Raw genomic sequence first — 16,013 nt, forward strand, 5'->3', positions numbered from 1 at the left:
AAAAATTGATTTTTTAATAAAAAACCTATTGTTTTTGATTTTTTCTAAAAAGTATAATATTTTAAACTTAATTTTGTAATTTTTTTTGAAGAAATTTAATTTTCGTAAATAGTTAGGGATTTTTGGACCTTTTCCAAAAAATTTAATAATTGAAATTTAGTTTTTAAAATATTTTTCCAAAAAACTTCATTTTTTGTTAACATCTTTAAATTTTTGATATTTTTTATGAATAGCAGTGAATTTTTTAATTTTTTACCAACAAATATAATATTTAAAATATAATTTTTGTTATTTTTTTTAAAGAAATTTAATATTTTTGTGAGTAGCAGTGGATTTTTGAAAAATGTTTCATAGACTACTACTCAGAGTTCAAGTCGTACATACGTTATATTAAACTGGGACTTCAGGTTAAACCCGGACTCGAAGTGAAAAGTCTAGAATTAGTTCGGACTTGCTAATCGCGACTCGTGACTTGCTCTGTTACTTACTATTTCTTCTCCAATTGAAGAAGGAGGAGACCTTCTGAATAATTAGAACTTTAAAATTATTTCTTTAGATGGGAGGCGCGCCTTGTTGCTTGTAGCTTATTTTTATGATTCCTACTCTTATATATAACAAATATATATGTAGTTAAAAAAAACCATTCAAAATATGGTTGTAAAAAATAGCGGATCTTACATGCCCGAGTAGAAGAAGAAAAAGGTTTTTTCTGTTTCTTTGCACTCCGGTATCACGACATACCTACATATATACATCCATACATAGAGGATCAGAAAACTCCCATTACTAGTTAACTCTGTAACTCACAACCAAAAACACTACATTAATCATTCTTTTAGTCATCAACTGTGATTTCGGATCTTCTATCTAGTATCTACATACACATTGAATATCATCACCTATTACGGTCATTAGTATCTTAGCTGTGCTCTGTAGACCTCTTTATTCATCTTAAACATGACATCACTTGTGAGTATGCCATTGTACATTATTATATTTACCGTTCTTCAACTCTTGTACTTCCTATGTCAAACAAAATTATTTACTATATATTATAGAGGCATAAACAAGGTCTCTTTAGCGATAATTGAATGTTTTTGGGGGAATATGAAGTAACTACATTAACATAGTTTGTTTTTTAATATTTCTCGAATTTTGATAACGGCCTGTTCGTAAAAGCTATCGTTCGGTAACGAAATAACCTAAAAAAAAAAATTATTGGCCTACAATGGCATGTCTAAGTTGGAAAAAAGATAAAAGTTGTTTATTTTATCAATACAGATTAAAATACAGTATTCATCATAATTTTGCATGTATGAATTATGGTACATATTATTTTAATATAAAAAAACATTATTAAAGTATTTTTCTAAAGCTACTCTATGGAGCAAAAAGAGAAAAGACATCAGAAAATTTTGATCTGAATTTTTTATAATCGGGTTAACTAATTTTTCTAACGTTATTCTTTTTTTTTGTGTGTTCCATAGAACAATTTTATCAAAAAAAACCTTTTTAAACACGTTTTATAGCTTAAAAAATGTCTTCTCAAATTATTTTATTTAAAGTACTAAAAATGTCGTCAAAGTATCTTTATTCATTAAGAATTTAGTTTTTGCCTTTTATTCATAATTTGATCAAGATATGTGACCGAAAGATGACGTCGTAGAACAATGTAATTTGGCATTGATAGTCGTAATCCAAATTCGAAAAAAGTTAAGAATCAAACCGCTTTAATATACATATCAATAAGTAAACTCTTTATGACATCATATAGGTCATTAACTTTTATTTCCATGACGTAACGTATTTTAATTCTGTCAAATTAATATGATTGACTTTTATGTACTTTATTTATTTTATTTTTTCAATATGTGATAGGATCTATCTATATATATGTTATTTAATATATGGTATGTTGTTGAATAAGTCAAGTATTTACATAATCGAATGTAAATCATACATGCATTGATATGTAGAAATGTGATGGACAGAGGCACATTGGAATGTATATCTTGTTTTATCTCATCTCATACAATCTATGTATTACATCAGTCAATGAATGTGTTTGTTATTTGTTTGATTATACGTAGGTTGAGTGAGGGATCCATAAGAGTCTGAATTTATTTTTTAAAGTATATATATATGTGCAATAATCTAGAACAAAAAAGGGGGCGGGGGGAATCAATTGTCTAATTATTTTTTATTTGTACAGACAAGTCCCAACCCAATGTTTTATAATCATATTTCAGTCAATTATAGACTTTCTACTCAAATTTCAAAGATGAGATGAAATATCAAAGAATGTTGTCTGTATTTGAGAAATTTAATTTGATTTGTGAGTTGATTAATTTGGCCCCGATTTGACCTTTTTCAATATAAACACATTCGTTTCTAATTCTTGAGTGCAATTTGCAGTGGCTCCAGAGGGTGGTTTCTTATTGGTAGAAATTGGTGATCCTTTGTTCAAGAATGCAAATATACCAAAAGTATTAATCAAAAGGCTTCTTATTTATAAACATTAGCGATCATTCATTTAAGAATACAAATAATGTACTAATTCCGACTCCATTTTGAGAAAAAATATTTCTAACTTGTTTTTGTGTTGAAGGGCCACATTTTTAATGAGTGGTTATGATATGATGTAGTCCTTTACCAGAAACAATAACGCTTACGGTATATTCAATAAATGCTTCGTGGAATATATTTCCTTATTTTATTTTAAATTTTTTTTGTAATTAATATTCAAGTAATAATAATGGATTTGTATATAGGTAATCAATGAGAATTTTAGTTACATAATTCCATTATATCGCTATTGAACAGTACTTTATTTGATTATCTAGTAATTTACATAATAACAGGGCTTACGTAGTACCTACCTATAACGTACTCAGAATGGATATAATATGTACGAGTATATATAAAAAATAAGGATTAAATTTCCAATTAAGAGATAGAAGGAGTGCTCCATCACAAGTCGTCATATATTTTCATACATGTACACTCTACAGGGTGTACCTTAAATACTCTAAAATTAATAATGGTAGTATATCATTTTTTTAATTTCTATAATAAGTAACTTAAAATTATACATGAATATCATATCAATAGGTGACAAAAAAATCTAAATGGCCACCTTTTACAGTCATTAAATCCTTGAGTCTGTTAGGATAAGCTCCACAATGGGCACAGGCAGCTGCCTTGGGAACGTTGCCCATTCCTTAATTTGGGAGGCTTTCAGTACATCCAAATGTAGGATGCAGCTTCTTGTAGAACATTTCTTCCTAAAATCGACCATATTCCAAAATCTATCGGATTATAATCAAAACTACATAGATAGAGGATAATAGATTCTGCTCCAAAAGCTAGATAAATGAGTTTCACATCACTTTTATGTCATACATATTGCGCGTGTGAGAAAGAGCACCCTTACCCTTAAAAAGTATAACTATCTTCCTTGAATTTGGAATTGACACGTCGTTGGATACTTTTCTTAAGACGGTGCTCTCCGACTCAATGTTGGTAATTTTAACCCTGAGTGCACAAGGATAAGTAACACCTTACCACATCAGCTGATGGAATCTTGTACTAACACTGACTCTGATTTATTTTTTCCAATAGATCCTACTTGGATCATTTTGTGAGGTTGCATGGAGCCTCAACAGAAAAAAAAATTGGCCATAACTAAAAAAATGTTGGGAGGCGTGCCAGACCAGGGCGTCCACATGATTTTTTTCTTTTTTTGGGGGAGGGCTAGGTTTTTTTAAAAGTATCCCATAGGTTTGAAAAAAAAAAATTTTTTGTAACAAAAATCAACAGCTACTCAATGAAAATTAATTTTTTGGAAAAAAAAATTAAATTATATTTCTATGGAAAAAAATTTCAAATATTATTATATTTAAAAAAAAAAAATCCACAGTTATTCACAAAAAATTAATTTTTTTTGGAAAATAATTCAAAGCTACTCACAGAAAATTAAATAATTTGAAAAAAAAAATTCAAAATTAAATTTTTTGGAAAATAATTTCAATATATTTAATTTTTTAAATAATTCAAAAATCCACATCTATTCACTAAAAATTAAATTTTTTTGGAAAAATAATTCGAAAATCAACAGTTTTTTGAAAGAAAAATTCAGGAATTTATAGCTATTCATAAAAACATAATTTTTTTTCAAAAAAGAATTTAAAAATCCATAGCTGTTCACCAAAAAATTCTACTAAAAACAAAAATTCCTTTTTTTTTTGGGGGGTCTACAACTTACCTAGAAAAGGTCCCTGTAGATCATAGTATCTTAATAAGCAAATTGAGGATTTTTTTTTTTGTTTCATTTTACTCTCTGTTCTCTTGACATGAAGGATAGCCAAAAAATCTATTAAGCAAACTTTTTTCACAATTGATATAAAATTGTACAAATGTTGTTTTCAAATTTCTTGAAGTGATATAACTTTAATTCGTAGTTAAATTTCTCATAGTAACTAGGGTGGACCCTGTACGTATACAACGATGACAGAAAGTATTTTTCCTTTTGAAAGGTTTATCCTACTAATATCTATCTTTCAATTGAACTCTATCAATATCATTATTGTTTACATTCTTAATATCATATATTTTTTATGTTAAAGTAATTTAATTTAATGTCAATGTAAAGGAATTCTTTTAATCTGTTCTTATTTAAGTAAGAAATGTAATCATATAATTCAATTGATTTTTTATATACATATACATTATCAATCAATTCTAAGGTAATTCCATGTAATCATAATGGAATGATAAGTCTCGTAGAAACGGTATTTTAGAATTGATTCAAAGCAATTAGGAAATTGAGTGAGGTGTGATACACATTGCTAGACAAATCAAAATAAAAAGAATAACTGTTGGTATTGGATTGAGTAAAAAGCCTTTCAAGTTTTCCTCTTAAAAAATAGGGATGCATAATTTATTGTATGTGTTTCAAATTATATACAGTCAAAGCCGTATCAAGGAAATTGTTTTTTTGTCCATGAAAGGTTTACTGTATCCGGGGATTTTGCATATTTCTAAACTATATTTAAAAAAGAAAATTGAAACGTTAAATGTTTTGGAAATTTGGATATTTTTTTTTTGTTGGGGGGGTCTACAGGCCATCCAGCCCACATCTTGTAGACGCCCCTGATAATCCATACTTAATTTCTAGCTTGCTTTTGTGTTGACGGCTACATATGTTCATTAATTTTCACTATATTTATAAAATATCCATACCTTAGAAAGTTTCGAAATAAATGAAATTTCGTCAACCTATGGTTGATCAAATGTTTCTTAATATAACATTCACCAACCTGTTATTTGTTTATGAATGACTTTTTATTTCATGCGTATACCTTCGTGTTTACCTTTGAATATCCATACAAATGGCATTGTCACAAATTATAATTAAATATAACTTTTTTTTATTCAAAAACAGATACTGATTTTATCTGTGAATTTATCATATTTCCTTATTCCGATAATAAATCGCAACAACATGTTGAATGTTGTAGCAATGTGGTATTAAGAAGGGATATCAGTCTAACTAGTCATTAATTTCTACTTTCAAATAATATATACTGTACCAATGGCGTCTGCAGGGGCTGCGCTGGATAGGCTGTAGGCCCACCCCAATTAAGGAATTTTGCTTTTGACTAAATTTTTTTTTTGCTCAGGATGAAAAAAATTAACTCCAAAATAGGGTTAAATTTAATATTTGATAATATAATTTCATAAATTATTATTTGAGTTTTTCAAAATATTTGAAATTTAATTTTTGAATTTTTTTCCCGTAAAATTTAATTTTTTGTAAACAGCTGTGAATTTTTTTCTAAAAAATTCCAACAACCAAGCCCCTCCCCTCCCCTCTACAAAAATAATAATAATCCTACGGACGCCCCTGAATACATACTTACCTTCATAGTGGACTCCCAATTTATGGATATGATACCCAGGATATTGAAGCATGAAGTTTAAAATAATTATGTCTGTATAATTTTTATTCAATTACAGTAAAAACTTGAATTGAAAAAGTTGAATTCATTCTTGAAGTAATTATCTTTAGTAATTCATCCAATAAGAAACTATCTAATTTTGAAGCGACTCTCTGGCCCTATTGCCAACCCTCAATCAACTTGTAACTCATTAAAAAGTCGTTCAAACGTGTCCTCCTTCAGTGGAAGTAGGGGTGGCATATCCTCACCGCTTTAAATATAAGATCAGTGCCCAGGGTTAGCTGTAATGAGCAAATAAATATTACACAAGGGATCCTGGAATCAATAGATAAAAAAATAATAGTAGTATTTCTTTAAAAAAGTGGCCTTTTGAATCCCTTGAAGCCCTTGCACATTAGCCATACCATAGCTTTTAACCATCAAATTAGACCCTTTTTGAGCTATTAATTCAATCAATTTAAAAATTATCACATAATTTCATAGTTTTCATCCTCAACATGAATGCTTACATCTGGATTTAAGTCCTCATGATCCCAGATAAGTCGAATTCATGTGGCCCACTTACGTAAATCCAATTTAAATAACATAAATAACAAGTCAAATGTCAATGAAGGACCGGTGCTACGAGACCCCTCCCCCCCATGGATTATCAATCTCGGAGGATATTTAGGGATTAATTTTGCAATGAATTAAAAAATCTTGGTAACAAATTTTTTTGGGGGGCCATTGAAAAAATAAAATATGCAATTTTCTTATAAAATGACTCTATAGAAATTTATAAGCGGATTTTTATTAGATCCAAATTTGACTTTATATTGTATATAGCCGACTTAATTTTGGAAAATATCCCTCTAGCTTACTTTTGTGTTGACAAGCCACATATGTTAATTAATTTCCACTATATTTATTATAAATATATAATAACTTAAAAGAACTTGTTGACAAATTTTGGGGCTCCTTGACAAAAAATGTATACCATCTTCTTATAAAAACAACTCATTAGAAATGAATATAAATATTCTGTCAAATTCAGTATTGGTACAGTTTAGAAAAAAAGCCCGAAATGGTGTTGACTTTTTTTGAAAGGGGGTCATTAAAATAATAAATAAAACATTTGTTATTTAAAATAAATGTTATTTTTATTGAGAAAAGTACTAACTTAATAAGTTGTCCGTTGGAAAATTTGAAAAAAATATACAATCCCCCCCCCAAAAAAAAATGTCTGGACTTCCCCATTGCCATGCACATCTAAATATTCTTTTAAATTAAGTATCGACAAAGTTCAGAAAATTTTTCAAAAAATAAATAAATACCCTTTTCAAAAAAAGGTCATACAAAAATTCGTTTCTAAAAAAATGTAAAAATGAACCTTGTCAATGAAAGTTTTTTGCACGAAATTCTTCTCGTATCTCAAGAAACTTATATGTTGGGACACTCGTATCTCAAGGTATTACTGTTTATATACAAATGGTCTTAATGTATTAAATAATAACCTTTTCGTTTATCGAAATTTGCGTAAGGACTTTTGATTAATCCATAAATTAATGATGGATGATTTCTACAAATCAAAGGACATTACCTTAATTTAAATCTTTTAAAATAACAACAAAAAAAAAAACCTTTTCCATTTTGAACTTGAGATTGTTTGAATGTAATATCTACGCCTTGCATTCAATATAAATATAGCCCCTCAATAGTAAAGTGTATGCACATTATTGGTTAAACTATTCATGCAAAAATGCCTCAGGTTCAATTTTTTTTTTTATTTGACTTTATGTTCAAATATTGTTAATGAAAATTGATAATAAATATGAAAATTGATAATAAATATGAAAGATTTCCACAATGATAGTTTTTTTTTCTTAATACGTACCTTCAAGGACATGTTTTGCTAAAAAATATATTTTATATAAATAAAAATCGGTAAAAAAATATAAATACGTAAAATTATGGGTGAAAAATATTTTTTTTTAAATATTCCAAATACCGATGCATCATAGTCCTTGGTTAATAGTTATAGAAAAACAATCTATGGAGTATATATATGTTAAATATACATTAATAATATGTATCTTTATTTAGAAAAAGGTCATTTCTAAATACTCTAAATAGCATTGCCTAATGTCCAAATGTTATAAATATTTTTTTTATTTTTTAACATTTCGAAATCTTATTGTAATACATACATTGAAACACACAACAAAATTAGAAAAAAATATTACAAAGTATTGCTACCACATGGTTCATTACTTGGGATAATTCTATAAGTTTGCTTGCACTTCTCATTATATCTCGGAATTGGAGACACTTGATACTTGAAATTCAAATATCACAACCTTTTAGTACTAAGGAAATAACTTCGCAATGCGAAGGATATAATATTGAAGAAGATGAATCTTGGGGTTTTCGAGATATTTGGACAATGAGCTCTGGTGACGGTGGATTTATGCAGGTTTTTGCATAGTTAGTATCTGTATATGTGACAAGTGTTTTCATGAGACGTCTGCATTATTAATGTCGACGAATTTGGGAACCAAAACAATCAAATTTTATAACAATAAAAACTCTTTGTTACTTAATATGGAAGAAAATAGTGAACTATTGGAATCAACCCATAAAAGGACTTACATAAATATTACTGTCTATCAAACAACCATCTCTCGAATGACTAGTTTTTATTATATGTATATCAGACCATAATATGATATTACAACGTTATATAAACTTATTTCCATATTGTAGACAATTTATTACCTTTAGAATAGAAATGATAAGAAATTGTTTCTCCTAATTATTCTTGTTCCTAATCGATCTAAAAAAATGTACAAGTTTCTAGGGATTTTCAGTGTATATTATTTTGATTTAATTCAAATATCACAGCTTGTCAATGGCATCAAGTAATATTCATTAAAGGGGTTAGGTCTTTTTTATATTCATAAAGCCATTTGACGAAGTTTAATGAAGATTTATTGGAAATTTGGACATTTTATCTTGTAAAAATATAATCCTTCAAGATGGTGTCTCCTTCAATTACAATAACGAAATTTATGACGTTAATGAAGGATACTCTATAGAGTACTATAATCAAACTCAACATTCCTAGTGTTACAAAAAAGGTGTTAAATAGAACATAATTTATGGAAAATATTGATCATTTGCTCTTCGTTTCTTCACTAGGTTAATAGCTTTTTTGTCCGATCTGTTCACGAGTCATCTTTGAAGAGTCTGAGTTAAGTCTTGAGTCTTTTATCTCAAGTCTAAGCCGAGTTAATAGTATTTCCTCTTCGATTATTTGTTAGTCTAGTCTGGAGTCTCAGTTTAATTAACAGACTTATGTGCGTCTCCAGTTCGAATCATATCTATGTAGCTGGTCTGTGCATTTACTTAGGTGATGAATGTCTTTTATTCATCATATCTCTTCATTGGTTAGAATCCATTGTTTGTTAGATATAAACAAGGCTCGACGATCCTTAAAAATAGCCACTAGCCAAGAGGGCTAGTGATTTTTTTTCTTCATAGCCTTGTGAAAAATGTACTACCTCAGAATACCACAAAATATTAACTACCTATGTACTTGGTATACCTATATACAAAGATATTTGATTGGCTTAGATTTGAAGGAAAACCCCTATACAATATCGTGTTGTCCAATCAGAAACAATGGCACAAAGTGCTCTACAAAATATGTAAAAAATATCAGTTGGTTCTGGAATTGAAATTGTGTTCAGCACTAAAAAACGTGAGTTTGTTGAAAATATTGTAAAATTTCTTTTTTTTAAAATAGGTTTTACATAAAAATCATCAATAATAAATATTTGTTTTCAATGTCTATTCAACGTATGGACGTTGTCAGCAGTTAATACTCATGATATGAACCAAAAATTGCTTGTGTATATGCGGTATTTTTGGCTACGTCATTACGTAGCCAAACGAGCTAGATACAGGCTAAACTGCACATGTCCGATTGGCTTTTCACTAGGAAAATACTAGCAGGATAGGGTGTTTGTCGAGCACTGGATATAAATGATTCAATCGAGTTATTACTAAATGTACAAATATATCTACAAAAACAAGGATAAAAAGTTGTGAAATTCTGTGTTCATTTTTCAAGTTATATATCATCTGTTCATATAGTTCTAATTGTGCAATGACTAATGGTTAATCATGGTTACAGATGTCGATTTCCCTCATATTATCATACACAACATGCTACTATGACCTTGTTCTAGAAAACAATCTACTCTTATTTGGTATACCATTAGCAAAAAAAAAGAATACATTTATAAATCCACTTTTTGATGGTTAGTGGGAAACAAAGGATCTCACATACTCAAATCAATATCAAATATATTTTCATGGATTAAAATAATAATTATTATACCAACTATTAGGATCTACGTATATATATGTTATATAGTTATGGGTGGCAATGACTTTCAGGAAGTGCTATTAATCGTTTGTTCATCCCGTTTTATGTTTAAAGCAACAAAGAGATTCGAATATTATATATGTGATACGTTAACATCAGGTAAATTATTTCAATTCATTTTTTGTATCATAAATATAAATTCGTTTATTTTAATGATCCCTTTTCGCTACTTGAAGTACAATTTGCGACTCCTCCAAAGAGTTAATCAGAATAATTATTATTGATTGACACTAGCAAACATTTGTTTAATGTACTAATCCAGACTTAATTTCGAGAAAAAATAATACTGGCTTGATTTTGTGTCGATGAGCCACGGATGTATCTATTTAAACAGATACAAAATAATATTAAAGTAATTCATAATAATTGTGTCATGACCGTTATTTAGATATAATATTGTTATTTACTGGTTTTTCCTTCGTAGTTTTTGAACACAGATTTGCATATCCAAAAAACTCTTTATCACGACAGGCGATTTTGTATGATGCAAGATTACTTTCATAAATAAAAACAATTGATAGCTTAATACAATTCACGACCTTACCTCAAAAACGTACCAAATTACAGAGTATTTTGATTTTAACTGTCGATATTTCCGCTTCCCTTCTCCTAATCAATGTTCCGAACGTAGTTTAGCTGTGAAGAGATATAATTGACTACTAATTATATAGTTGGGAAGATTTGGCTAAGGTTTAATTAAATTTTAATATGGCAATTGATTTTGAGCCCATGTTTTTCATTTATATTTCAAGTTAAGGTTGTATGATACAATACAGGTAACCACGTTATATGGAAACTCAATATTTCCTGGTTTACTTTGTAAAAAAGCAATATAAATAAATATATGCCCCAAGATAATTTACCCACAAAAGCAGTAGTACATATATTTCTTTATTACTTTTTGAATGCCTATATAGGAATATGTATATCTTAAGCTCTAAAAGTACCGTTCAATTATGATTTTTCAAGGTATATTTTTAATTGACTACTTAATACATAGTACTTTGGTCTGATACAATCTACATACATAGATCTTAGACTAGACCGACCTCCTTCAAGGATGATTTCAATTGACAATGAAATAATAATTTATATATATATATTTTTTTTTTTTTTGGAGGGGGGCTTGGTTTAGTAATTTTTTGACAAAATCTAACATTTAAAAAAAGATTGATAAATTAATTTTTTTTAGAAAACAAATTTAGGAAATTATTTTTTTTAATTAACAAATTTAAAAAATTAATTTTTTGTTAAAACAAATTAAGAAAATAAAATTTATAATATCAAATTTTCTTTAAAAAGTTCAAATATTAAATTATGTAGTAAAAGGGCATTTCCATCATTTGGGGTGGGATACAGACAGCTCTTCCAGCCCAACCCCTGCGGATATCCTCAATTTTTGATTGTTAGTAATTATTCAAACGTAACTTATTAGAAAAATTCTGAGACTCTATTATGAATGACTCCATGTCACGAGATTAAAAATCTCAGACCGACTTGAGACTATTTTAATAGGAAAAAAAACTTGATACTAAAAAAAATAAAAATACGGAAATAATTTTTCAAAAAAATACATACGTTTTATATGTAGCATCAAAAATGTCGTCATATTAAAATAGAAAAGGAATAATTATGTAGTTTAGAGCTGTTAAAAATATGAATTGAGTACTTCATGATATTGTTGTTTTTATCAAGCTGTTATCAGTATTGTTTCATTCTTGTGAAGAGAACATCGAAGTATTGAGTAATGTCGTATGAATGTGCTCATGAGAAACGTAGAGTTTTTGTGGGGAGTTATCTTCTATATTAATACAACAAATTTTTTCGGTTAGCTAACGCCTAATAACAATGCAGGTTACGACGGCCAGTTACTTATATTTTTGGCAAATAAATATATCACTCAACCTAGAGTTTTAATTATTTGTTACGTAAATAAATACGAGTTAAATTAATTTTTGCAAATTTAACGAGCAGAAAAACAAAGAAAAAAACAATTGGCAATGTGTTCAAACCAACCACCTTCATTAACTCCAAGGACTCAGAATAATATAGTAATAATTATAATTTTACACTCTTTTATGTTGGTGCAATGTGCATAGTGGAGTTTATCATCTAGACTTCCTATACTAATTACCTCTCTTAATGAAGAAACTGCAATATTGTTCCGAGTTAACATTTCATCGGCAAAAAAACAAACACAAATATATATATTTTTGCTTGAGGGATTACATAGTAATTATATAAATGTGGTACTCCACTTTTTTGATAAAAAAATACAGAAAAAAGGCCTAAAATTATTTGGTAGTTAGGTAAAATTGTCATGCTTACCAATTCTTGGAGTAGTCTTTTATTTAATAATAGGAACAAGTTACAAGGTCTAGGGGTTCTTGCTGTCCTAGTTCTTGAACTGCTAAAACCGGAACCGAACAATTCGAACCGAGACTGCTATATATTGCTTATCGGCCTCGGTTATTGTGCTTTTCTTCCTATATTTTATATATTATGAAAAAAATTTATATTATAAAATATAAATTAGCTTCAATCAATAAGTAAATTTCCAAGTTTTTTTGTACAATTCTAACGTTTTCCAATGATTTTTTTACGTGGCTAGGGTGATACATTTGTATCTGAGTTCCAAATATCTAACGGTTTCTTATGGATCTGGAAAAGTGGTTTTAGGCACCAGATAGTGTAAATAAAAGAGGTAAGGGGTGGGGTAGAAAAGGATCCAGGTCCGCTAGCCAGCTTGTCGGGGTCTTATAATATTTTTTAAGCTAGGGTTTCCCAAACTTTACTATGCCAAGGACCCCCTACGAAACATGTGTACTATGACTGAAAGCAATCCTCAATTCTCCATCTTTCTCCAACTCCCTGTAGCCACCCTCACGGTCCCTAATTTGAAAGCCATTGTTTTAAGTTTCCCAAACTTTACTTTGCCCCGAGCCCCCTACTAAATACCCCCTACTGGTTCTAAATTTTTTACCGACACCGTTGTTTTAAGAGCTTTTTACTAAACAAAGCCTATATAAAAAAGAATCGAGATCAAACCCTTTGAAAATAAAGAACCAGGACCGATAGAATTGCTGAACTTGAGCCGGACACAACCTAGAATAAGGATGTTATGTGCCATTTGTAACTTATATCAGCAAATTACAATTTCAACGTCTCATAACGCATTACTTAATTACAAGTCATTTTAATTGCCAAACATTAATTGACGTTATCAATTCATATTGGTCCGGTATAATTATCCATTTATAATAGTGTTTTTACGAATAATATAGAATATGAACATGAAAACGTGACAGAGAATGCATATAGATTCTTAATTTTCATTAAAATAGTCAAAAACAATACTCTTAATACATCCAACATCTAAAGAATATTGCCCTATTTTCAGGAAAAGTACCGCGAATCCTTCATTTTAAATTTATATATCATCAATTGTTTACAATTTGTACACTTTGTTTATACAAGTTATAAATTTTACACAGAAGTGATATCTATTCTATGCATATAACATAAATACTCGTGTATGTTTCATATAATTTTTTGCAAGCCATTATTCACTCCAGTATCAGACAAGTAATATTAGGCGGTAATAGAAAATTATAGCTAACACTTTCATTTTTTTGATGGTGCTTCTTATCTGAAACTATATTATATATTCAGATGATTTTGAACTTAACTTTCAAATTAAACTTTAAAAGTGGGGCTTCAAATCAACTAATATAAGAGCAGAACTTAATCAATTATTTTATCTTATTCAAATATTTTAACAAAAAAAAAATCCAGCCTGCTCTTATGTTGAACCTTCACATATATGACTGGTTGATGTTTTTGTTAATATATTACGGGATAAGGAAACATGGTTTGATTATAATTTTAAGTGCTATAAATTCCTATACATTCCGAATCGTATAAACATTTTACATTAAGGTAATTTTCATTTGTAAGCATACGAGAATGTTGTTGTCCAATTGTGTTATATTGATTAAAAATCCACTTATTCAGCTTGCTATGAGAAACGCTTAGTTCAGCATTTCTCAAAAGGGGATCTGAGAAATGGAAGTCCTTCTTGTAATTGTCAAATGAATTCCGCATTTCAATGACATGATCATCATCCTAGACGCTCTTGAAAGGAGTTTCATAATCATGAACTGAATATTTAAAAGAGAGGACTTATGTCTGTTCGACCTATTGTATGTTTGGTTGTAATTAAGAAAACCATACTCATATCATACATATGTGCACCCACGTTAGGAATAGCAGGTACAAATTGACTTGCAACAGTTACTTACTATGGAGTATACTATAACTACACACCATTAAGATGAATATAGTACGTACCTACAGACTTTATGATTCATCTTCAAAATAAGGAAAAGACAATTCAAAAACACTACAACATAAGACTAATATAATCCACGATCAAAACATAACATTGTATTCCATTAATCCCTTTTCATACCTTGTAGATGTATATATGGTATCATCAATATCATATATTGCATCTTTATGAACATGTGTGAGATTAGGATTACTCATGTATTTTTCAAAAAAAAAAATGTTATTACGTAAAATACAAGTTACCTTATGAGCATTAAACAAAGTAAGTTATCTTCTTATGAATAAAGCAAAGTTTATCTTTATGTATGAAAAACGGTCACAGTAGTTACGTGTCAGGGCGTTTGAAGAAGAGGTGGGGACTGGGATTTTAAAATTTTTTTTGAATAAAATTTCAAACTCTACACCTATTTCCAAGAAATTATTTTTTTTTTCAAACATCCACAGTTGTTCACAAAAAATTAAATTCTTGGTACAAATTTCAAATGTTAAATTATTTGGAAAAAAAATGTCTTTAAATATAAATATGGGACCAATATAAGTACTATAAATCAAACAAATGTTCTAATCCATAAGTAACATAAGTATATAATATATGTACTTTATTTGACATAATGAGTTTGCGATAGTAACAAAATCCCATAATTTGTATTTGTACTATGGTAACCAATGACTCTTTTTAGTGGATCACAAAAATATCAAGAGAGATGGAATATTTAATACTTTGGAACATCAAATTGCATTGTTTAAGGGCAATGCAATTTGTAGTGAGCATAAATTTAACAATAAGTACATATATCTTATTAAAAGTAAAATAATAACGTATCATCTAACAAGATAATGATCTGAGATCATATCTGCAGACAGAGATGAGTTAGATTGGGCCCAGAGTTCAACTATAACACTCAGGAGGTTCAAATTTGGACAACAGGCCGCCAGCTGAATACCCTCTCTTAATATTTTTAGACCCACGGTCCCGGAAGCTTTTGCAAGCCCAGGCAACCTCGTGCAGATCCAGTCTTACCATTGTATGGATAATAATTTCTTGAGGGCCTCCAGAGACGAATGATTCTTGGCATAGGGCTTATGCCGACCCTCCCCAATTGCATGGGTTCAAGTACAGGCTGTTTGTATACCAAAAAACAGTACTCCAAAAGTGAGGACATTTTTTGGTCAAGACATCCAGCACTTTTTTGGTCTTGTGGGCCGGTGCACTATTTTGTTTTATAATTTCTTCCCTGAGCTCCTCCATCCATCCAGAGAATGTAAATTAAAAG

The 16,013-nt window shown here is 29.2% G+C and overlaps 1 protein-coding gene across 1 annotated transcript in view; it reads left to right on the plus strand.

Moving 5' to 3' along the window:
* The first annotated feature begins 651 nt into the window (after positions 1-651).
* LOC121124225 (uncharacterized) overlaps positions 652-16,013 on the plus strand; it is a 31,472-nt gene continuing 16,110 nt past the window's right edge. Inside the window, exon 1 of the mRNA XM_040719371.2 lies at positions 652-969. Within this exon, the coding sequence (XP_040575305.1) occupies positions 958-969 (12 nt within the window). The 5' untranslated portion in view covers positions 652-957. The remainder of the gene's footprint in view (positions 970-16,013) is intronic.

Source organism: Lepeophtheirus salmonis, chromosome 9 (assembly GCF_016086655.4).
Source record: "Lepeophtheirus salmonis chromosome 9, UVic_Lsal_1.4, whole genome shotgun sequence".
Classification (NCBI taxonomy): domain Eukaryota; kingdom Metazoa; phylum Arthropoda; class Copepoda; order Siphonostomatoida; family Caligidae; genus Lepeophtheirus; species Lepeophtheirus salmonis.